General features: G+C 49.2%; 1 protein-coding gene across 1 annotated transcript in view; it reads right to left on the reverse strand.

The window, feature by feature from the left end:
* Positions 1 to 2,812: 2,812 nt before the first annotated feature.
* The window catches only part of LOC138814968 (integrin alpha-L-like), a 41,040-nt gene continuing 19,315 nt past the window's right edge, over positions 2,813 to 24,537 (reverse strand). Inside the window, exons 14-31 of the mRNA XM_070004130.1 lie at positions 24,146 to 24,343; positions 23,880 to 24,010; positions 21,559 to 21,719; positions 21,302 to 21,453; positions 20,202 to 20,291; positions 17,608 to 17,661; positions 17,329 to 17,399; positions 16,374 to 16,515; positions 13,617 to 13,727; positions 13,203 to 13,282; positions 13,026 to 13,112; positions 11,213 to 11,288; positions 7,534 to 7,647; positions 7,251 to 7,307; positions 7,059 to 7,157; positions 6,496 to 6,591; positions 5,212 to 5,322; positions 2,813 to 4,189 (exon numbers count right to left, since the gene is read on the reverse strand). Of these exons, the coding sequence (XP_069860231.1) occupies positions 4,016 to 4,189; positions 5,212 to 5,322; positions 6,496 to 6,591; positions 7,059 to 7,157; positions 7,251 to 7,307; positions 7,534 to 7,647; positions 11,213 to 11,288; positions 13,026 to 13,112; positions 13,203 to 13,282; positions 13,617 to 13,727; positions 16,374 to 16,515; positions 17,329 to 17,399; positions 17,608 to 17,661; positions 20,202 to 20,291; positions 21,302 to 21,453; positions 21,559 to 21,719; positions 23,880 to 24,010; positions 24,146 to 24,343 (2,004 nt within the window). The 3' untranslated portion in view covers positions 2,813 to 4,015. The remainder of the gene's footprint in view (positions 4,190 to 5,211; positions 5,323 to 6,495; positions 6,592 to 7,058; positions 7,158 to 7,250; positions 7,308 to 7,533; positions 7,648 to 11,212; positions 11,289 to 13,025; positions 13,113 to 13,202; positions 13,283 to 13,616; positions 13,728 to 16,373; positions 16,516 to 17,328; positions 17,400 to 17,607; positions 17,662 to 20,201; positions 20,292 to 21,301; positions 21,454 to 21,558; positions 21,720 to 23,879; positions 24,011 to 24,145; positions 24,344 to 24,537) is intronic.

Genomic DNA, 24,537 nt, shown 5'->3' on the forward strand with positions numbered 1-24,537 from the left:
AATGCTCAGCATGACGCGCTCTGTTCTCATCACAGAGGGTCTGTCTTTGGCCAGAAATCACTCCCGATTCCCAGGCTCAAGTCTAGTCTGCTTTCCAGCTGCCCCACGTGTGCAGCCCTCTTCTTCAGGCTCTGACAACAGAGGGGGTGTCTGCAGATACAACCCCACCAAAAGCAGGTATCTGACCTGCCATGCACACTGCTTCAGACCCCATGACCTTCCCGCAGGTATCTGACCTGGTGTACACACTGCTTCAGACCCCATGACCTTCCTGCAGGCTGGCCCTGATTTGTCACAGCGCTGTCCTTTGGGACCACCATAGTTTGTAAAATTACACAAAACCCAGACTTTTTCTTGTGGGGAATGCATGGGGAATTAGTGCCTTCAATGAGTCTAGAGGCTTCTGGGGGATTCTGGAGTGTGGCATCTTGACCTTTGCTGAGGACAGGCACTTGGGTGTCACTTGCTGTTGGGCACAGCTTGAGACATCTCCTAAGGGCTGATGGTGCCCCTGCAGTTCATTTCACAGAGAAGGAAAATGAAGGGCACAGAGCCAAGTGACTCTCAAAGTCACTGTGTGACTAAGAGGCAGATGTGACATTGAGATCACATCTACCTGGCTCCACCTCTCCCCAGAGCTTGGCAAATAGGCCCCGTGTAAGTCTCTTGGGTCTCTGTATCCTGATGGCACTCCCAGCTCACACCCAGCCTCGGGGCCTTGTAACTGGGAATGAGCAAATAAATAACCTCGGAGAGAAGGCAACCCAGCTAGCCGAGATCTGCCAGAGAGACCTAATGAACACGTTCATTTGCTTGGTTTTCAGACTTTAAGATATTTTTGAAAACAAAACAACTATTGTTTAAGTCTTTATGACTATCATGAGGTTTTTGTTTTTAATTTTTGAGTCAGGCAGAGTTGATGGGTTATCTGGTCCGGCTCTGAACTTGGCTCAAGCGATCCTCCTGCCTGAGCTTCCTGAGGATTAAACAATAGGTGTGTGCTGCTGTCCCTGACTAATGCAGATTTTTTTTTTTTTGGTATGGACATTTTATTATAAATAAAATAACCATGACTTTCACATTTAAGATAATTTTTTTTTGTTTTTTTTGTTGGTCGTGGGGCCTGAACTCTGGGCCTGGGTGCTGTCCCTCAGCTCTTCAGCTCTAGGCTAGCGCTCTACCACTTGAGTTACAGTGCCACTTCTGGTTTTCTGGTGGTTTATTGGAGGTAAGAGTCTCATGGTGTTTCCTGCCCGGGCTGGCTTTGAATTGAGACCCTCAGAGCTCAGCCTCCTAAGTAGCTAGGATTACAGACCACCGGCACCTGGCTAAAATAGTTTTTATATACAGCTAAATGTGTATTCAAATAGTACTTACTGTACTTGACTGCCTGATATGGTGCAACAAATGGATGTATTTATTTAAATGGACTTTTTGAGCGAGGCATAGTGGTGCATACCTCTAATCCTAGCATTCAGAGGCTCAAGCAGAAGGATTAGGAAGCTGAGACCATCCTGGGTTACTTAGGGGGGCTGTCTCAACACACACCACTCTGGGAAAGTGGCTTCACTTCTTCCCTCTTGATGTCTTGCCTATGAGCCAGCCCCATAGTGCCTTGAGTCTGGACTAGAATGGGCCTGAGAGGCTGGCAGGCTTTGGATGTCATGGGTCTTGCGTGGCTGGCTCAGCACGGTCCTCTCTCTGGGCAAGAAAGGCCATCAAAGGACCATGCCTAGGGGAACAAAATGTTGCCTTTCACTTCCTGCCTTATATATGACTGCAGCAATTTCCCCAGTGCAGGGCAAGGAGCTTCACTTAATCACTCAGTATTCCCTGGGGGTCCCACACAGACAGCAGGGGCTGGTCCCCACTATTTCTTCTAAAGGAGGAGGGACTAGGGAGCCACACCCTTCCATTCATTTTTTCCCCCCTCCTCTTGGTCACACTGGGGTCTGAACTCAGGGTCTTTGCATTTGCTAGGCATAAGTTCTACTTGAGCCCCCCCCCAGCCCATTCTTGCTTTATATAAAAGATGACACGTTGAACTGAAACCCCTCTGTACTACTTAATGATGAGGAGGGCCAGGCACCGGCAGCCCACACCTGTAATCCAGCTACTTTGGCTGCTAAGATCTGAGGATCAGAGTTCAAAGCCACCCCAGGGAGGAAAGTCCATTCACTCCCAATTAATCACCAAAAGCTGGAAGTGGACTGTGGCTCAAGTGATAAGAGTGTCAGGATTGAGTGAAAGAGCTCAGGACAGTACCCAGGCCCTGAGTTCAAGCCCCAAGCCCCAGCACAGAAAGAAAGGAAGAAAGAAAGAAAGAAAGAGAGGAAAGAAAAAAAGAAAAGAGAAAAGAAAAAAGAAGAGGAGGGTTGATGTCTCTTTTTTCTCTTCCCGTCAAGGATCAAACCCAGGGTCTGTGCCTGATAGGTAAGAACATGATCACTGCATCATATCTCAGCCCCTTATAGTGCGCATCCTTTATTGTTGTTGTTTTGGGGCCAGGGTCTCACTATGTAACTCAGGCTGGAACTCACAATCCTCCTGCCTCAGCCTCTCAAGTATTGGGATTACAGTTATATCCTATATGCATGGCACATGATACTCCCATCTTAAATTGCTAAATGGCTCTTTTTTGTTTGTTTTTTTTTGTTTGTTTTTTTTTTGCCAGCCTCTAAATGGCTCTTAACTTTTCTCCTCTTTGGTATCTCTCTCTGTCTTGAATTCATCTCCAATGTCAGGCATAGGTTAATAGCTGAGGGTCAACCATGGGGTTGGGGCAGGAAAATAGAAGGAAGAGTAGAGGTCATTATCTTGGTCCCACTTAGGGGTATTGGGAAAGAAATTTTATTTTGTTGAGCCTGGCTGGAGCTGCACAAGCACAAACATCAGAAAACCAGGCAGTATCTCCTGCTTTACCCGATACAAATGTAGGCACTATGCTTGATGCTGGGCTTGGGGTGTCTGTGTCGCTACCTTCAGCTGGGTCTCCCAGGGGGCACTGAACGCTGTGAAGGAGCCAGGGAAAGGCTGGGAAGGCTGAGGCTTGATGGGCAGAGAGGCAGAGGGCTCCACCCTCAATCCAATGAAATTATGTCACGTATATATATCAACCCCAGGGGAGGGAGACAGGTATATAGTACCTACCCTCCCGAAGTGCACTGCGTGAGAACAGAAGTTAAACCAGTCACTAAACACTGATCAAATACAACTTGGGGGTGGGAAGTGAGGGGCTGGTGCCAGTGTGGACAAGGAGGGAACCGAACTAGGCTGGTGGAGGGGGGAGGGGTGGCCCTGAGGAAGTGTCTTGTGGGCTGAGATCTGAGGGCTGAGCAGAAGCGAGCCCAGGCACTGGAATAGGATGGTTCCAGGCAGAGGGAACATCTGGGCAGATGCAGACAGGCAGGAAAGAGCATGGTTCCGCAGAAAGGCTGGAGTACCTGGAGTCTCAAAGGTGAAGTGGAACCTCTCCAGGAGAGATGGGGCCCAATTTTTCCCAGCCTAAAGGCTTAGTAGATAATTGAATCTTTGGTTATAGGTCAAGAGGTTCTGCAGCAATACAGTGACAGGGCTGAATTTGCTCTCCAGCTGCAGATGAGGGAGTGGGGGCTTCCAGGCCAGGCATAGAGGCAGTTCTGGGAGGCAGAGACATTTCTACTTGCAAGGGCTGCAGCCTCTTCGGTCGTGACATTAGTTTCTCCAAATTTAGATCACAAGTTCCCTTGCGAGGGAGAAAACCAAGCCAGGCTGGCAGAAGCCAGGGCCACCTGGTAACTCTAAGTTCTCACTACTGTGGCCTTCTTGTCCTTCTCTCCCCTTTTCCCCCTGTAGAATCTCACCACGTACCTGCAGAGGATGCAGGCAGGGATGAGCTCCATGCTCAAGACAGGGAAACTGAGGCGAAGGGAGAAGGGTGACTCGCCAAGGACACATAGTGAGGTGCAGGCTGAGGCTGAGCAGCCCCCGGTTTAGCCAGTCCAGCCCTGGGTTCTACGTGTATCACGTCTCCACCTCAGTCCTTGTGATCTCCATCCTGAGCCTCACCCTCATGGAGGGGCATTAGACTGTCCAGATCCATGGCTTTCTCAGATTCCACCAGAGGCCCAGAGCCTTCTGCAGGGATTCCATTTGGGACGCCTCCATCAGCCTCCATCATCTCCTTCAGGTTCCTCTTGAAGAATCCAACCTGCAGGAGGGCAAACATGGAGGGAGTGAAAGTCCAATCTCCTCTGCAGAGACTGAAGACACTTGGTGTAAATAAATAATCATGTGTTCCGGCCCACAATAGGGAATCCTGTCTGTCTTGTACATCGCTGTCTCTGATGTATGGAGTCTGACACAAAGCCTCTGTACAAGCTAGATGTGGTGGCTCAGATCTATAATCTCAGCACACAAGAGGCAGAGGCAGGAGGACTGTGAGTTTGAGGCCAGTTTGTGCAACTGAGTGACAACCTGTTTTAGAGAACTAAACAAAACAAAGCTGAACAAAACAAAAAATAGCTCTCCCTTTTTTCCTTACTGTTAGGTAGCTCTCTCTGTGTGTGTGTGTGTGTGTGTGTGTGTGTGTGTGTGTGTGTGTGTGTGTGTGCGTGCATGCACAAGTGTGTGAGCGTATGCTGGGGCCTGAACTGAGGCCTGGGTGCTGCCCTTAACTTTTTCACTCAAGGCTTGATACTCAACCACTTGGGACCCACAGCTCCACCTCCAGCTTTTTGGTTAATTGGAAATAAGACTCTCAGGAACTTTCCTGCCTGGGCTGGCAGGAACCACGATCCTCAGAGCTCATCCTCCTGAGTAGCTAGGGTTATAGGCATGAGCCACCAGCTCCTGGATAAGTTTGAGGTTGGTACATGGAATGTCTGGCCTGCATTCCTCTTCATCTCCAACTTCTACTTCTTCAGATACTAGCTCCTCCCCCAGAAGGTCTTCCCATGACCTTTTCTGCTTGAGTCAGGCAGACTCCAGAGCACACAGGTAACCCTCTCATTGAGCTTGCTCCTACCTGTGTCCCTTTGCAGTATAGCCTTCATCCCCGCAGGGACCAGATCTATAGTGTCTGCTGCCTTTGCATTTTGGCATCTGGTACCAGGCACCATTTCTTTCCCCTCCCTCTCCCAAGCCTAATCATGTCTGCACCAGTGCTAGTCCTACCAGTGCCCACCCAGCCTAGCTGTGCTGGCAATATTTAGCCCCCCTGAAATTTCTTACCTTGTAGAGCACCAGGAAAATGAGTAGCAGCAGCAGCAGCCCACCAGTGCCACTCAGCACGTAGATGTGGAGCATTGACTTCTCGTACACCACATTGACCTTCATGAGGACCTGGGGGAGAGTGCCAAGAGTGCAGGGAAGAACCAGCTCACCCCTAAATCTTCCTGCACCTGGCTTCACCCCCAGACCCCAGCCCAGGTCTCAGGATGTCTATCTGGGCTGGACCATAGCATCAGACTCTATGGGACTCTAGACCAATGTGTCACCCACTGTGGTTATTACAGCGACTTGGTACAACTGGTCGCTTACGACTTTATGACTTCCTAATAGCTCCATGATAAACAGCTGAGCTGGTTCTACTGGCACTGGTGGCCACTACCTGTTATCATTGTTATTCAGGAAGCTAAACTCTGTGGATTGTGATTTTGAAGCCAGCCCAGGAAGAAAAGTCTTTGAGACTCTAATATCCATTTAGCCAGCAAAAAGCTAGAAGTGGAGGTATGTCTCAAGTAGTAGGATGCTAGCCTTGAGTAGAAAAAGCTAAGGGACAGTGTCCAGGCGCTGAACTGAAGCTCCAGACTAGCCTGTGCTTGCATTCATGCGTGTGTGTGTGTGTGTGTGTGTGTGTGTGTGTGTGTGTGTGTGCTTACACACATTCCTTTCCTGTTTTCTCCTTATCTTTTTTTTTTTTTTTTAAATGGTCCTGGGGCTTGAACTCTGAGCCTGGGCGCTGTCCCTCAGCTTTTCAGCTCAAGGCGAGTGCTCTACCACTTGAGCCACAGCGCCACTTTTGGTTTTCTGGTGATTTATTGGAGATAAGAGTCTCACGGACTTTCCTGCCCAGGCTGGCTTTGAACCATGATCCTCAGATCTCAGCCTCCTAAGTAGCTAGGATTACAGGTGTGAGCCACCAGCGCCCGGCTTTGCTTATCTTTTTATACTCTTCTGCCGGCTAGACTGAAGTTCCTGCTTTCCCCCAACTCCGGGGCTCTGTGCTTGCTGCCTGCACAGAGCAGCCTCTCTCTGCACTGACTGCGGGGCTGGTGGCTATTCCCTAAGCTTCTCTAGGACTCTCATCTTTAGCTGACATCTGAGTCACAGCGCTTCTGATAGGCTGCCTGGCCAGCGGTTTGCCCCCATGGGGCGGAAGCTTCCTTGTGGCCCACAGTGCTGACGTGGGGAGGTTCCAGCCTTCCTTTTCCCATAGAGCTCCCCCACGCAAGCTTTTCTCTGGGGGTCCTGAGACCCTCTGCCATCTGTCCCGGGCTTTGAGGCGGTGGATACCTGGGACTGCGCAGCCTCGCTGCCATACAGATGGAAATGCTTGCTGCTGTTGAAGGAGATGGAGATGGAACTGCAGAGGCTGAACATGGAGGAGGCCTGTGGGCAGAGTGAAAAGGTATCAGAAGGGGGTCCCGTGGACTTCTGCCCTCCTTGATGCAGTGTGTGTGTGTGTGTGTGTGTGTGCGCGCGCGCGTGCGCAGTGAAACAACCCACACCAACTCGGCTCTCCTATGGTATTCTAATGTGCCGTTCCCCATTAACGACAGTGGGGAAATTCTCCCATGTCGAACACATAGGAGCTATCCATGATAGCTAACCAAGAATGGTAGTGCACGCCTGCTATCCCACCACAAGAAGACTGAAGGATTCTAAGTGTGAAGTCAGCCAAGGCTACATAGCAAGATTCTATATCAAAACCAAGCTGGCACATTTCAAACAAGTCATGGCTCTTTCATCTGCATCTGTGTATATGTGGAGATTTTTTTGTTTTGTCATCAAGATAAAACCGAAAGATGGGGTGACTTCCCAACCACTTCCCGTTACCAGCTTCAAGCAGATGCTACCTCGATCTCCTCCACCAGCTCCACGGTGCCGATCACATGCACAAGGATCTCCTGCCTGAAGGCTACTGGGCAGCGGAACTGGGCTCCAGGGAGACAAGACTGAAGCCAGGAGCAGAGGAGTCAGAGAGCCCGGGCCTCCCCCCCCCCCCCCGCCCTGCCCCTGCCCCCTCCCCAGTGCTCATACACACATACCTCAGTTGCATTGACCGGTATTTGCAGATCCTCAGGAAAGCAGGTAACAGGAGGCTCCTAGGAATGTTGGGGGGTGGGAAGATATCCAGTTGGCCCCCAAAGCCTCTTCTCACTCCAGATAAGACCCACGTGACCCAGTTTTCCTCCCTCGGTGGTTTCAGACTTCACTGAGTCTATGGGATTCGATCCATCCATCCTTATTCCCTCCCCACCTCCAACTCTGTATTGAACCAGCCTCCGACTTCGGGGTGGTCTCCCCTCCCTTCTTCTGGCTGATGCTCACCATCTGTACTCTCCAGGTGTGAGTGATGGGCCCATCGCGATCCGGCTGTGGCACCCTCACCAAGGCTTCCAGGAGGGGCATGCTGTGGTCGTGGAGAAAAGGCTGAATCCTTACCTGGCACAGAAGACAGAGACTAATTCAGGTGCCGGTGGCTTACCTTAATCCTAGCAATTCAAGAGACTGAGATTTTAGGAGTAGAGTTCAAAGCCAGCCAAGGCAGGAAAAATCCGTGAGACTCTTATTTCCAATGAATCATCAAAAAGCCTGAAATGGAGCTGTGACTCAAGTGGTAGAACACCAGCCTTGAGCAAAAAACCAAGGAACAGTGCCCAGGCTCTGAATTCAAGCCCCAGGACTGGTACACACACACACACACACACACACACACACACACACACACACACACACACACACACACACACACACACACACACACACACACACACAAAACCCAAGAGACTGCAGTTTGAATGCCAACCATCCTAACTGCCTCCTACTCTGTGGGCTGTGGGATCTTCTGTGGTTGAGGCGCAAAGGACTACCATGCGCACAAAGTGTCACACCTGCTTCCACCCTCACAGGCTGCCATGTAAAAGTCCTCGTCCATCTTGAAAAGTCTGGTCCCCATTCTGCCTCTAAATGTCTGGCTGATGCCCCAAAGATGGGGCCGCTCTCCCTCAGGTCCCACAGCACTGTGTCCATACCTCTCTGGACAGTCCAGGGGCTGCTGTATCTGCAGCTTCCTGAGGACAGATAGTTCTGAGGTCATCTCCAACTCCCTCCTGCTTGCCACCATACCCAGCAGGTAGGAGATCTCAAAAAAGGTCACTTTTCTTTCTGTTTGGAACTGGGATTGAACCCAAGGCTTTGTACATCCTAAACATCCTATCTACCATGGAGATACACCTCCAGCCAAAAAAGGAGTCTTTTGAATGAATGCATGCATGCATAAATATTTAACAAGGACAGATACAAAGATTAGTAGTACAATGAAGCTGGGAAAGACTTATTTTGGCAACTGCATTGAAGAGCCATTTCCGGATTTCTTTCTTTCTTTCTTTCTTTCTTTCTTTCTTTCTTTCTTTCTTTCTTTCTTTCTTTCTTTCTTTCTTTCTTTCTTTCTTCTTCTTCTCCTCCCCCTCCTCCTCCTCCCCCCCTCCTCCTCCCCCCCCCCTCCTCCTCCTCCTCCTTCTTTCTTCTTCTCTTCTTTGTTTGTCATTTATGGGGCTTGAAATCTAGACTTGGGTGCTGTCCTTCAATTCCTCAGCTCAAGGCTACCACTTGAGCCACAGTGCCACTTCCAGTTTTCTGGCAGTTTATTGGAGATAAGAGTCTCATGGACTTTCCTGCCCAGGCTGGCTTTGAACTATGATCCTCAATCTCAGCCTCTTGAGTAGCTAGGATTAAAGGCATGAGTCATCGGTGCCTGGCTTCTTCTTTTTTGTGTGTGTGCCAGTTCTGGGGTTTGAACTCTGGGCCTGGACACTGTCCCTGAGCTTTTTTGCTCTAGGTTAGAGGCATAGCTCTACTTCTGATTTTTTACTGGTTAATTGGAAGTAAGAGTCCCAGGAACACAAAGACACAATGCCTATCATATAAAATAATATTTATCAAACGAATTCCAGGAAATGGAGGTTTTTTTGTTTTTGTTTTTGTTTTTTTAAGTCTCATGGACTCTCTTGCCCAGGCTGGCTTCGAACCTCAATCCTTAGATCTCAACTTCCTGAGTAGTTAGAATTATAGGCATGAGTCACAGGCACCTGGCTCCTAAATACTTTTTATAAAGAAGCTACCTGACCCAAGACTAGGAGACATAGAAATGTGTTCAAAAGTGATACAAATGAGCCGGGCGCTGGTGGCTCACACCTGTAATCCTAGCTACTCAGGAGGCTGAGATCTGAGGATCGAGGTTCAAAGCCAGCCCGGGCAGGAGAGACCGTGAGACTCCTATCTCCAATAAACCACTAGAAAACCAGAAGCGGCGCTGTAGCTCAAGTGGTAGAGCGCTTGCCTTGAGCTGAAGAGCGCAGGAACAGCGCCCAGGCCCAGAGTTCAAGCCCCACGACCGACAAAAAAAAAAAAAAAGTGATGCAAACGTAGCACAGACATATATCAGAGAGGTCAAGCTGGGAAATATACATTTAATTTGAAGGTCTTTGTTGTATATTCATCCAACACACATTTGTGAGCATTTTTGTTGTTGGTCGTGGGGCTTGAACTCTGGGCTTGGGTGCTGTCTGCGCTCTTCAGCTCAGCGAGCACTCTACCACTTGTGCCACAGAACTACTTCTGGTTTTCTAGTGGATTTTATTGGAGATAAGAGCCTCACGGACTTTCCCTGTTGGCTGGCTTTGAACCGTGATCCTCAGATCTCTGCCTCCTGAGTAGCTAGGATTACAGGAGTGAGCCACTGGCACCAGTTTTGTAAGCATTTTTGTTGTTGTTGGTCATGGGGCTTGAACTCAGGGCCTGTGTGCTGTCCCTGAGCTTTTTTCACTCAAGGCTAGAGCTCTATCACTTTAAGCCACAGCTCCACTTTAAGTTTTATGGTGGGTAAGTGGACATAGAACTTCATGGACTTTTTCCTGCCCACACTGGCTTTGAATCACAATCCTCAGATCTCAGCCTCCTGAGTAGCTAGGATTACAGGTGTGAGCCACCAGCTCTGGGTCATTTGTGAGCATTGTAAGGTATCAGTCAGTTAAGAAGGCCTAACAGGAAGTGGCGCTGTAGCTCAAGTGGTAGAGTGCTCACCTTGAGCTAAAGAGCTGAGGGACAGCGCCCAGGCCCAGAGTTCAAGCCCCACGACCAAAAAAAAAAAAAAAAAAAAAAAAAAAAAAAAGAAGGACTAACATTAGAAGCATCAGGTCAAATTAACTACGAGAGATGGAGTCAGGGTTTTCAATATGAGGATGGGTTAGGTATGCAGGAGAGACATGGGGGTGCCAGGGCAGCACCAGGTTTTGTCCAAGACCACTAGCCATACTACGTGAGAAAAGGCAGAACATGAATGTGGAGGTCAAGTTCACAGATTTGGATTGCCAAATGCTGCCTTCCCTTTCATCTGTGTGACTAGTGCACAACACAAAGTTCTCATGCGTATGAGAGCACATCAAAGCCTGTCTTCTGGAATTGCACAGGATGCTGTGGAAAATTTAGGGGTGATCATGTGGTGTAGGGGCTGCATCTATAAAGCACCAGACACAAACCTGGGGGGCTGGTGAACACTCAGGGACCCAGTACCTAGTAAAGGACTTGAAATAGAACAAGAGCTCAAAATGTTTGGATAAAAACCTAGGTTCAGCCGGGTGCTGGTGGCTCACACTTGTAATCCAAGCTACTTAGGAGGCTGAGATCTGAGGATCAGGGTTCAAAGCCAGTTCAGGCAGGAAAGTCCATGAGACTCTTCAATTAGCCACCACCAAAACAAAACAAAACAAAAAGCTAGGAGTAAAGCTCTGGTTCAAGTGGTAGAGCACTAGCTGTGAGCATGAAAATTCTCAGGAACAGCGCCCAGGCCCTGCGTTCAAGCCTGCAATCAGTGGGCCAGCACAATAAATAAATAAGTACATAAATACATAAATACAACCTAGGTTCTAGGGCTGGGGGGATGGGGCTCAAGTGGTAGAGTACCTGCCTAGCAAGCAGGGAGGCTCTCAGTTCAAATCTCAATTCATACCTGGTAGATATGCTGGACTTGGTGGATCTTGGGACCTTTGGGGGTGAAGCTGATGTACAGTGTGGAGTTTTCCTGGCTGTGGAAAGAGAAGGGCAGAGACATGAGTAGAGAGATGGCAACAGGAGCTAGGCGCTCCAAGGAAGGCTAGGAGCTGCCAGCTCTGGGCTGTGGACCACACAGGTACCATGTCAGCCCTCTGGAACTATGTCCCATAGAGGGGAAGCCCTGAAACCTGGGGATGGGCCAAGCCTGCGGACTGCATCCTCCCCACAGCATGCTACCTCACTGGTGTCTCCACCATCTTTTGGTCCTGCGCCTCCCACAGGTGGATCTCTGCCTCCCTCCCCCAGCATCCTTGCAGCTGACCTCCCTCACACAATTCTCATCTGTTTGCTGGCTCAGAACCTGACCTTGCTCCCTGCTTCCTGCCAGATCAGGTCTAAGCCCCAGGTCCAAGCAGGCTGCCTTCCTACTGCTTGTCCACCTCTGCCCTCAGTGGAGCCCACATGCTCCCTACCCCCACCCCTGCACCTTTATTCCTGTCCCCATCATTCAGACCACAGGCCGAGCTCCACCTTCTCCACGAAACTTGCATCTCTTCTCACCTGCCCTGACCTGCCAGGATCTAATTTTCTATTTTTATTGGTCATAGGGCTTGAACTCAGGGGCTGGGTGCTGTCCCTGAGCTCTACAGCTCAAGGCGAGTACTCTACCGATTGTGCCACTTCCGGTTTTCTAGTGGTTTTTATTGGAGATAAGAGTCTCATGGACTTTCCTGCCCGGGCTGGCTTTGAACCACGATCTTCAGATCTCAGCCTCCTGAGTAGCTAGGATTACAGGCATCAGCCACCGGTGCCTGGCCCTGAGCTCTTTTTGCTTAAGTCTAGCATTTCACAACTTTGAGCCACAGCTCTACTTCAAGTTTTCTGGTGGTTAATTGGTGATAAGAGTCTCATGGACTTTCCTGCCTGGGCTGGCTTCGAACCACCATCCTCAGACTTCAGCCTCCTGAGTAGCTAGGATTAGAGGCATGAGGCACCAGCACCTAGCTCAGGCTCTAATTTTTCTATCAGTATCATTCCACTTGGCACTTGAGTTCAGAAGCACTGGACAGCTGAGCTCAGACACTGTCTCTGTCCTCACCTCACTGAGCCAACTTGAAAAAACAAAACCCAACATTCTACCTTCCTAGTTTTCCTTTTCTATGAACCAGAACATCCCACTAGCCACCCCCAGGAGTCCTTCCTGTTACAGCCTGCAAAGATTCATCGCTTCTGCATTTGGGCTGTCTGAGTGAACCACAGGCTCCCAGAGGGCAAGATGCCACTGTGGAAACCTTTCTCAGGCCTCCCTCGCACTGCTGGCCCCTAGCGAGAATGCAGAGCAGCTGGAAGCAGTCAGGAGCTTGGCTCACAGCTCTGGGATCAGCCTTCAATGCAGACTTCAGTGGTTCCAAGCCATGCGGCCTTGGGCAAGCACATGCCTTCTCTGAGCGCGTGTTCATTAGGAGGATGAGGAAAGACGCAGCTGCTCAGAGGAGTGGAAAGCCCCAGGGACAGCCAGCAGCCAGCCAGTGTGCACATCTGACATGGCTTTTCCTTTCCCGGGTGAATGTTACTGACTCAGAGCTCTTCGAGGGCTCCATCTTTGCAGCACTGAAGACTTTGGGGGCTGTGGTTGGGATCAGTTCTTTCTGCCTACCCACCCAAGCGTTAACAAAGGAACAGGGCTGGGAGGGGAACCCTGGGCCATGAGGCTGGGCCCTGGCGGGGGAGACTGACTGGGAGAAGAGGTGGACGAGGCTCAGACTCACTCTTCAACGAGGATGTTGATGGGGTACAGGACAGGGATGTGGGTGGTGGCCGAGTTGTCCTCCAGGAGACCTGCGTCCTCATTCCGGCTGCGTGGGGCAGGTGGGGGGCAGCATTAAAGGGGTGTGGCCAGGCTGGGAGGGGGCAAAAGCCAGTGCAGGGATATAGGGGCTGCTCACCAATGCACAGTGCCACGTAGTTCAACGAAGTCCCCCCAGGAGCTGTTCATCAGGGTGTTAAACATCACTTGGACACCAACCTGGCAGGACAGGAGAGGGAAGACATGGGTTTTCAGGGGGAGGCACGAGGGGACCTCACAGCCCCAGCCCAGGCACTAGATTAGCAGTGAACACAGAGCAAGTGCTCACCACAGATTCAACACTGGGCTCCATTGTATAGATAAGGAAAAGTGAGGCCGCAGAGAGTCAGGCCATGTGTGAATGAATGACCCAGTCCCAGATTTGTCTGAGGCCCCAGTGCCGTAGGGAGGTCCCTTCCTGGTGAACCACCTTCTCCCTCCTGGGAGCCAAGAACTCCCTTCCCCTCCACCAGCTGTGGCCGGGGGCTGGGAGGGAGGGATGGGCAGCACTTACTGAGCTGCCAGCTTTGAAGATGGGAGAGCTCACGTTGCATGAGAGCGCCCTGGTCAGGAGCCTGGCTTCCTCAGGGCCCTCCTCACAGCTCACAGGTACCTGGCTGTGTGGCTGGCAGCAAAAGAACAGAGACTTGTCAGTGGATGAGGCTCAGGGTTCCCTGACAGCCCTCCTGTCGGTCGTGGGGCTTGAACTCTGAGCCTGGGCGCTGTCCCTCAGCTCTTCAGCTCAGGGCTAGTGCTCTACCACTTGAGCCACAGTGCCACTTCCGGTTTTCTGAGTAGTTTATTGGCGATAAGATTCTCATGGACTTTTCCTGCCTGGGCTGGCTTTGAACCGTGATCCTCAGATCTCAGCCTCCTGAGTAGCTAGGGTACAGGCGTGAGCCACCGGCGCCCGGCCCACGGAATGTTCTCAGAGAAGCAAATCAATCAGGCGCACAGGAGGGCATAGTGGTACACATCTACAGTCCTGGCTACTTGAGAAGCAAAGGCAGGAGGATTCACTGGAGTCTAGGAATTTGAGGGCAGCCTGGGCAATATAGAGAAACTCTGTCTAAAAAAACGAAATAGGGCTGGGAATGTGGCTTTGTGATAGAGCGCTTGCCTAGCATGCATGAAGCCCGGGTTCAACTCCTCAGTACCACATACACAGAAAAAGCTGGAAGTGGAGCTGTGGCTCAAGTGCTAGCCTTGAGCAAAAGAAGCTCCAGGACAGGGCCCAGGCCTTGAGTTCAAGCCCTAGGACTGGCACAAAAAATTAAAATTAAAATAAAAAAATGAAGTAAAGCAAAACAAAAAGCAAAAAACTTTACACTGCATGAAATAAGCTAGACACAAAAGACAAATACTGAATCATTTTGTTTCTATAAACTACCTAGTGAATGCCCATTCACAGGAACAGAAAGTAGACTAGAGGTTATGGGGGCAGAGGCAGGGAGAAAGGAGACATTGCTTAAAGAGTTTGAGGTGGGAAGTGGCACTATGGCTCAAGTGGTAGAGTGCTAGCCTTGAGCTGAAGAGCGCAGGAACAGCGCCCAGGCCCAGAGTTCAGGCCCCACAACCGGACCCAAATGAATAAATAAATAAGCCCCATGACTGACAAAAAAAAAAAAGAATTTGAGGTGATATAAAAGTTCTGGAAATAGATAGCTGTACAACCATGTGGGTATGTATACTCAATGCCAATGAGCTACAGGCTTAGGAAAGCTTTAAATGGTAACATTTATATAACATTTATCACAACTCAGGATCTGAATTCTGTCCCTGAGCTTTTTTGCCCAAGGTTGGCTCTACTAGTTGAGGTGTAGCTCCACTTCTGGCTTTTTTTTGGTGAATAACTGGAGATACAGTCTCACAGACTTCCCTGCCCAGACTGACTTTGAATTATGATCCTCAGATCTCAGCCTCCTGAGTTGCTAGGATTACATGTGTGAGCTATCAGTGCCAGCACAACAGAAGTTTGAATTCAGGGCCTTCTGCTTGCTAGGTAAGTACACTGCTAAATGAATCACACAACTGAAATGTGTGTGTGTATATGTGTGTGTGTAACTATATGAAACTATATACAGAAAAGTAAGAAGGGGGCTGAGAAGGTGGCTTAGTGGTAGAGTGCTTGCTGGGTTCAATTCCTCAGCACCATATAAGCAGAAAAAGCTGGAAGCGGCTCTGTAGCTCAAGTGGTAGAGCTCTAGCCTTGAGCTGAGCTGAGGGACAGAGCCCAGGCTCAGAGTTCAGGCCCCACAATGGACCCTCACCCCCCAAAAAAAAGTAAGAAGGAAAAACACCAAAAGATTGAAAGCAGTAATTTCTGGGCTATGGGTTTAGATTAGTGGTAGAACACTTGCCCAATATGTACAATACCCTAGGTTTGACTCCTAGCCTACACACAAAAAATAGTGAATAAACAACTAAATAAATGTCTTTGTTGTGTGTATGTGTATGCCAGAAGTGGGGCTTGAACTCAGGGCCTGCATGCTCTCTCTTAGCATTTTTTTTTTGTCAGTTGAGGGGCCTGAACTTTGGGCCTGGGCGCTGTCCCTCAGCTCTTCAGCTCAAGGATAGCACTCTACCACTTGAGCCACAGTGCCACTTCTGGCTTTTTCTGCTTATGTGGTGCTGAGGAATTGAACCCAGGGCCTCATGCATGCAAGGTAAGCACTCTACCACTGAGCCACCCTCCCAGACCTCTTCTTAGCTTTTTGCTCGAGGATGGTGCTCTACCACTTGAGCCATACCTCCACTTTCAAATTTTTGCTAGTTCATTGGAAATAAGAGTCTCATGAACTTTTCTGCTCAAGCTGGCTTTGAAGGTAGATTCTTAGCTCTCAGTTTCCTGTGTAGCTAGGATTACAGGTGTAAGCCACTATTGCGTAGCCATGACCATCTTTTTATTTTTTAAGAAAAAAATCATACTAATTTTAAAATAAAAGTTTGAGACACAGCTCATAGACACTGGCCCCTCTCTGAGGTAGTGAGAGCAGGTCATTGTGTGTACTGCACACTACCCTTGCCCCTCTTCCACACGCCCCTTTCCTAAGACACTCACTAAATTGTGGGTATCCCCACTTTTTTAAAAAAAATGTGGATCTAAGAAGGTAAAATGTGTGCCTCAGTTCACAGAACTTAAGGGGGTACTGGGAACTTAAGGGGGTGGCCCTCAGATTCTGCATTCCCAACACCATCCTGGCTGCCTGAGGTCCAAGGAGGCAGCCAGGGCCCCTGTAGGAATCGCAGCGCCAGCAGCGGTCTAGCTCACCTTCAGCGCTTCTGCCTTGCGGAAGGAGAGGCCACTTGGGAACTCCAGGACCAGCTGGACCCAATAGGCATCTTCTCCCTGGTTACTCAGCAGCCATTCCACAGCCAGGCTGGCAGAGGGTGTCAGAAGCAGGAATATGGATCTGCAGAGGCAAGAGGAAGCAAGCAGGACTGAAGTGAGCACTTCAGAACCAAGGGATCTAGTAGGTTACAAGAAACAAGCTCCTGTGTACACGTATCATCATAAGGACACAAATTTATTCCTTTGCAGTTTGTTGGTTTTGCCAGGTCTGGGGCTCGAATTCAGGGCTTGGGCACTGTCTCTGAGCTTCTCTGTGCTTGAGGCAAGCACTCTACCAATTGAGTCACAGTACCACTTCTGGCTTTTTCTGTGTAGTTCATTGGAGATAAAAGTCTCATGGACTTTCCTGCCTGGACTGGCTATGACTGCAATCCTTAGATCTCAGCCTCCTGAGTAGCTAGGATTACAGGTGTGAGCCTGACTGAATTTATTCCTCTGTGTGTGTGTGTGTGTGTGTGTGTGTGTGTGTGTGTGTGTGTGTGTGTGTGTGTGTGTGTGTGTGTGTGTGTGTGTGTGTGTGATATTGAGGTTTGAACTCAGAGCTTTGTGCTTGCTAGGCAGGCGCTTTACCACTTGAGCTAGACCTCCATCTCCTTTTTGCTATAGTTACTTTTTTCAGACAGGGACTTCCATTTTTTGCCCAGGTCAGCCTACATACACTGCAGTCCTCCTACCCGTGCCTCCCATGTAGCAGGCATGTGCACTACACTGCCTGGTGCTTTTCAGAGAGGGGAAACTGAGGCCCCGAGAAGCGGTGACATCCCCTGCTGACATATTCAGGGGTTAGAGAGAAGCAAGAGAGAACTCTAATCCAAAGTGTTTTTGGCATCCTCAGGAAACCAGAGCCTAATTGAGAGGTAGATGCTCTACAGACCTGGTGGGCAAGGACAGCGCCAAATTCGCTTCACACTTCTTATCCTCCCCGCAGTTCTTCTCAAAAGGGATCTGAAAGTCAAGAAGACACGACTGGGAGACTCAGGCTCCAGACCAGCGGGGGCCAAGCTGGGCCGAGCCTGCATCTGCCCTTCTTCCCTCTTGCCTCCTCCCTCCTTCCACCCCCCCCAGAGCTCAGGAACAAACTCAGGGCCTTGTACTGGCCAGGCAATTGCTTTTCCACTGAGCTAAATCCCCAAATGCCCTCCCTCCTCCTTACCTCCAGGACCTCTGAATGTGGCCAGGGTCTCAGGATGGGCTGCATGTCTTTGATCTGAATAAGGAGTGGAGACAGGAGAGTTCTGCTGGTTTAGTGAGTCTCAGGAAGAGGAAGTGGGCAGCTGGAATGGCTGTGGCCTTTCTACCAAGAGCCAGTACCTCCACAGGGCTGGCCCTGTGCCTAGGCTCTGCAGCTCCCCTCTGGCGGTACTGCCAGTGGGAGGCAGGGACTTGGGACACCTCACTCCCTCTCATGGGAAAGGCCTTTAATTCTAAGGGTAATAAGACCCTAGAAGGATGCTATGAGTTACCAGTTGGTATATTCTCGAAAGAATCCAGCCTCCTCTACCTTCAGGTGACTTGCCAGGCAGTCTCCAGAGTCTTGTTGACCCACTGAAGTCCTGGTGATCTCTGCTGACTCCTCCCTACCATTCTCAACACGGACACTCAATGTCCCATCACCCCAGGAACAAGGGGCCTTCAACTTGCTCAGCCATCTTTCTGCCAGAAGTGAGGTCCACCTGACCATTTCCCTTGATCTTACCCCGCTTCACTATCTAACCAAAGTCTATCCCTTCTCCAAGAGCCAGAACCAATGCCACTTCCCCCGGGAAGTCTTTTTGGCTTTGACAGTGATCACAAGTGTATTTTCCCTCAGCTTCCACATTGCGTAGTTTGGCCTTGTCTTACTGCCTGTGGCAGGACCGGTGATCCCTACACCTTCGTTGTCAGCTCTTTCAAGCAGAACCTCTACTTTTTGTCTAGTGGAATATCCCCACAGACGGCCTCAACCAGAGAGTCTCTAAGGTAGCTGGGAATGATCATGGGGCTAAGTTCTGACCAATGAGATTCAGTGACAGTGTTAAGGCAGAGTGTTTAGGAAATACTACTCTTCTTCTGCCCTCCAGTGCGCACCTGATGGCTAGAGCCTGAGCAGCAGGAGGCCCAGACAGGTGGAGCACTGAAGCCAAGGCTTCTGGTTTAGAGCAGGGTAAGCAATCTAGATAGGAAGCCTTCACTAGGCCCCCACCTGTTTAGTAAATACAGGGTTACTAGGACTCAGCCACACCCTCTGGTCTTCCTGTGGTGTGACTCTGATGTTGCAGAAGCAAAGCTGATTGGTTGCAACAGAAACCACGTGGCCTGCAGAGCCAATAGCAGTTATTATAAAGCTCTTTCCAGATAAAGTCTGCCAACCCTGACTTGGGGGCATAGAACTACCACACCTGCCTATCCCTGCCTTTTATAGAAAAGACAGTTTTTTATTTCTTTATTATTTTATTATTTTTCGTGCTGGTACTAGGGCTTGAACTTGGAATCTTGCATTCTCACTTAGCTTTTCCGCTCAAGGTTGAGGCATAGCTCCACGGTTGGCTTTTTGCTAGTTAATTGGAGATAAGATTTTATGGACTGGCTTTGAACTGGGATTCTCAGATCTGAGCTTTCTGAGGAACTAGGATTCCAGGCGTGAGCCACCAGCACCTGGCAAAGCAGACTTTTAAAAGGCACTTTTTATGAACTGGCTCAGGGAAGCCAGTGCCTTAACACAGAGCAGGGCTCAGTCAGCGCTGTCCCTCCTCACCGTGACAGCTCACCGACGCTGAATACACATGGGCAAGGAGGCTGATCAAGATGCCCTGTCTTCCACCAATAAAGGACGAGCCCAGAGCTAGACCCTCTCTAAAGTTCTCTGGAATTTACATGTTGAGAAACAGGCACTCTTGGGGGCTGCAGTGGGTCAAGGATCTGGAGTAGGTTCACTGAAGGGCCTGGAGAACCGACCATCATCAACTATTCCCTTTCTTCCAAAAGTTGTTTGCTTCTTCAAACTTTATTTATTTACTTGTTTACTTCTGGTGCTGGTACTGGAACTTGAACTCAGGATCTTCTGCTCTTGCTTAGCTTTTTTTTTTTAATTGTAAAGATACTATTCAGAGGGTTACAGTTACATGAGTGAGGTAATGAGTACACTTCCTCTTGAACATTGTTACCCCCTCCATTGTTTTCCCCCTACCATCCCTTCCCTCCCTACCTTCTCCGAGGTTCTTTTTTTTTTTTTTATTGTGATTAAGTGATTACATAATTTCTGGAATTTCACAGTATTGTAGAATAATGATGCTCATTTAAAGTCACAAGTTCATTCTAACTTTCCTGGAGCAAATTGTCTATCACAGTCTGTAACATAACGGTGTTCACATGTTATACACCATACATGTGAATCAGCAGCATGGGGATATTTAGTAGTGGTTCGACCATTGCTTAGCTTTTTAACAATGCTGATGCTCTACCACTTAAGCTACTTCTGGCTTTTTGTTGATTAATTGGAGATAAGCCTCACTTTTCTGCCAGATCTGGATTCAAACTTTGATCCTCAGATCACTGCCTCCTGAGAACAAGGCTTAGAGGAGTGAGCCACCAGGGCCCAGCTCAAATTTCTTTTAAATGCAAATTTTTACAAATCTTTTTTTCCCCTGCTTATGTAAGCCATATTTAGTTTCTGTTGCTTATAGCCAAAGACTCATGTATCACTTCTCCACAAATGAAATTTCTACTTTCCTCTACTATCCCGCAAGTCTTCAGCCAATCTCTTCTTACCATCCTTGGGCTCCCTGGTGTCCCTTCGTCCTCCAACAGAGAGAAATTCAGAGAGACATTGATGGGGGAAATGAGATCTTGAATGCAGACCTGAGGATGAGAAGAATACAATCTATATCATGTCTAGCCTTCATCATAGTTCCAGCTGAGTGTCTGCCTTGTCTGCATTTTACCAACAATGAAATTCTAGTACTTGGCTAAGGCTTTATCAGTAGTAAATGTTTTTTCACTACTTGCCAGCATTGAAAATCCATTCACAACATATCATGTGTTTATACTGTACCTGTGATACTTCAAAGCATAAACTTCTGTTCTTCAGGTACAGCTCCATGGCAGACATCATTAGTCAATCCCAGCACTATTTCTCATTTAGTCCTAATGAGAACCCTCAATCTTTGCCAAACTGTTCTAAGCAGACATCATCAAAGTTTGCAAAATAAGGTTCCAGAAAACTAGACTAACCTAACCTAGTTTTCTATCCTAAAATACTACTTCCTGGGGGGGGGGGAAGGAGAGTGTGATTCAAGTAGTAGAGTATGTATTTAGCAAATGTGAGGTCCTGAGTACAAACTCTGGCCCCAGTATTAAAAAGCTTCAAGCCAAGTGCCAGTGGCTCATGCCTGTAATCCTAGCTACTCAGGAGGCTGAGATGTGGAAATCATGGTTTGAAGCCAGCTGGGGCAGGAAAGCCCATGAGGCTCTTATTTCCAATTAACTACCAAAAATACCAGAAGTAGAATTATGGCTCAAGTGATAGAGTGATAGCCTTGAGGGGAAAAAAAAAAAAAGCTTAGGGACAGCACCCAAGCCCTGAGTTTAAGCCCTGAACCAGCATGCATGCACACACACACACACACACACACACACACACACACCATGCACACATGGGCGCCCTCCCCCCAAATGCCTAAGTGAATACAGTAAAGCCTAGAATAAAAGACACTTGAGATGTTGTCCCTACGATTGCACAGCAGAGGAAATAGCAAATGCAGAGGGATCAACAAGGCCTGGCACCCAGCTGGACAATGACAGAGCTGAGCCCTGCACTGCTTGTGGCTGGCATCCAGACTTTCCCAGAACCCCAGCACTAGCTTCCTTACTGGGAAGTAAAACCAGAATTTCTGGCAGGACTTGGTTGGGGTGACAGTTGTGTTCCCGCTGAGATGGTTTCCGCCTCCAGGAAACATCCCCCGGCTCCTGGTCCGATGTCCATCCAGCTGCAAGGTGTAGGTGAGCTTGGCAAGCAGGCGACCTGGGTTGGTGAAAAGTACGAGACGTGGATGGTGAGGGAGTTCTGGGAACACCGGCCGGGCTCGGGGTGGGCAGTGGCTATGGGGAGCAGGAGGACAGCCCTGACCTCGGAACTGGGGCATGAGAAGTTTCATCTGGAAGCAGACTGTGAGATTAATGCCTTCCTTCTTCTTGGGACTGTCCAGGTGGGAACACTCCACCTCGTGCACCGGGACCTCGGCTGGGAAGAAGGCCATCTCAGTGACGATGTCCACCACAGGCCGGGAGCTGCAGGGCAGGAAAATGCCATGTTTTTCCCTTGGTCTCAATCATACATTCAGCCCTGGGCTCCATCCTGCAGAGTCCAAAGGCCTCTCCTTTCTGAAAGCTGACCTCTACTCCTCTGTCTCCTTTCACCCACAACAACTATGGACACAGTCCAGCAGCACTCCCTGCTGTACTACTAGCAGCCTTGTGAAGCCTTGGCCATAAAAAAAAGTGTTTTGTTTTTGTTTTATTTGGCCAGGTGCAGTGGCTCATGCCTGCTAGCCCATGTCTGCTATTTCAAGACAGAATGAGAGGAATATAGTTCGAGGCCAGCCCAGGCAAGAAGTTTGCAAGATTCCCCCCTCTTCCCCCACCCCCCCGCCCCCGCCATCTCAATCACTATGTTAGATGTGGTGGCATGTAACTATCATCCTAGGATTGTGGTCTAAGGCCGGCCCAGGGAAAAGTGCAAGACTATCTGAAAAATAAAGCAAAGAAGGTTTGGAGGCATGTCTCAAATGGTAGAACATCTGCTCAGATTTCAAACCTAAGTATTGCCCCTCCAAATTAAAAGTTTATAAAAAGAAAGCTGGGTGCTGGTGGCTCACGCCTGTAATTCTAGCTACTCCGGAGGCTGAGAGCTAAGGATCGCGGTTCAAAGCCAGCCCAGGCAGGAAAGTCTGTGAGACTCTTATCTCCAATAAACCACTAAAAAGCCGGAAGTGATGCTGTGGCTCAAGCGGTAGAGCACTCGCCTTGAGCTGAAGGGCGAAGGCACAGGGCCCAAGCCCAGAGTTCAAGCTCCACGACTGACCAAAAAAAAAAAAAAAAAAAAAACGTTTATAAAAAGAGAAACCATAGGGGTTAGGACTGAAGCCGCTTCTGTCCTTGTCAAGAATGAGGCCCTGGGTTTTGATCCCCAGCACTGTAAAATTTTAAAAGTTAATAATAGACGGGCACTGGTGGCTCATGCTTGTAATCTTAGCCACTCAGGAGGCTGAGATCTGATGACTGTGGTTCAAAGCCAGCCCAGGCAGGAAAGTCTGTGAGATACTTATTTCAAATAAACTATTCAGAAAAAGCCAGAAGTATTGTGGTGGCTCAAGTGGTAGAGCTCTAGCCTTGAGAAAAAAAGAATCTCAGGGACAGTGTCCAGGACCCGAGTTTAAGCCCCCAGGACCAGCGCGCGCGCGCGCGTGCGCGCGCGCGCACACACACACACACACACACACACACACACACACACAGCTAATAGTAAACAGGGATCTTGGACCAGCACACACACACACACACACACAGCTAATAGTAAACAGGGATCTTGGACCAGCACACACACACACACACACACACACACACACACACACACAGCTAATAGTAAACAGGGATCTTGGACCAGCACACACACACACACACACACACACACACACACACACACACACACACAGCTAATAGTAAACAGGGATCTTATGAGGGGCTTCATGTATATAGTCATCTAATGAGGCTACAGGATGTTTAGAATAAAATTCAGCCTATTTGTTTTTTTTTGGGGGGTGGGGTCTGCTTGTGGGGCCTAAACTCTGGGCCTGGGCACTGTTCCTCAACTCTTCTATCACTTGAGCCACAGCACCACTTCTGGCTTTTTTCTTTTTGCTTATGTGGTGCTGAGGAATCGAACCCAGGGCCTCATGCGTGCAAGGCAAGCGCTCTACCACTGAGCCACCTTCCCAGCCCCAGCCTACTTGTTATCTACACCATACTGTCTGTCTCTCTAGTCTTATTTCCTATCCTCCTTGAAAAAAATATGAGACCCTATTAGAAAATTAAGAGAAAAAAAAAGTGGTAGAGCCAGATAAATGCAAGGCCCTGAGTTCAAACTCCAGTATCTCCAGAAAAAAGCAAAAGGCACAGCAGGTGATGAGAAAGTATCAACCTGCCTGGGCAAGAAAACCTGTGAGACTTTTATCTCCAATTAACAACTGAAAAGTCAGAAATGGAGCTGTGGCTCAAAGTGGTAGAGCACTAGCCTTGATCACAAAAGCTCAGGGACAGCACCGAGTTCAAGTCCAGAGCTGGCATAAATAAATAAATAGCATCTAGCACAGTGCTCAGTTCCCTACTCAAAGGCTGAAAGCTGAGATTATCAGGGGATTGGGGGGGGGGGGTGGATGGAGGGAATCTTACCTCAGCACAATCACCTGGCCCTTTGCCCCTACAGCCACATCTGCCAGGCCATCCCCTCCAAGATCCTTCACCCCATGGATGGAGCGTCCAAACCACTGAATTCCTGGCAGTATTTGGGACCCTTTTATTCGCTGGGAGCAAGAGAGAAATTCATGCTGAGCTGGGAGAGGACAAGGTGGAGGCAGAAGTCAGGCCCGGGATGGGGCCTGGGCTTGGAGCTTCCAGGTTCCTAGAACGATGTTTCATGGGTGGATGGGGCAACTTACCTGACTTGGATAAGGGCTGAGCCCGCCATGCTGCCCATTGAAGATGTATACAGTCCCCTGTGCCTCCAGCGGAGCTCCCACGGCTACATCCATCAGTCCATCCCCGTTGATGTCTGTCAGGACACTGATGGTGGCTCCAAAGCGCCCAAGGGGGTGGCCAGGATCTCCCTGTAGTTCTGAGACCATCTCAAACTTCAGCTGGGAAGAAGCAAGGAGATGACAGATTGCACCTCAGTCACAGCAGACGTCCCTAGGATGCAGCCCTGCAAAAGCTAGTTAGTGAAGAACTCATGCAACTGTCAGCACTGGGCCCTGCATATAGTCCCCCCTAAGGAGGACTTGTTCATTTATACGATTAACCTATAATCAAGAAAAAGCCCCTCAGAATAACT

This window comes from Dipodomys merriami, unplaced genomic scaffold, assembly GCF_024711535.1.
Source record: "Dipodomys merriami isolate MVZ:Mamm:240054 unplaced genomic scaffold, mDipMer1.0.p SCAF_62, whole genome shotgun sequence".
NCBI classification, from domain to species: Eukaryota; Metazoa; Chordata; class Mammalia; order Rodentia; family Heteromyidae; genus Dipodomys; species Dipodomys merriami.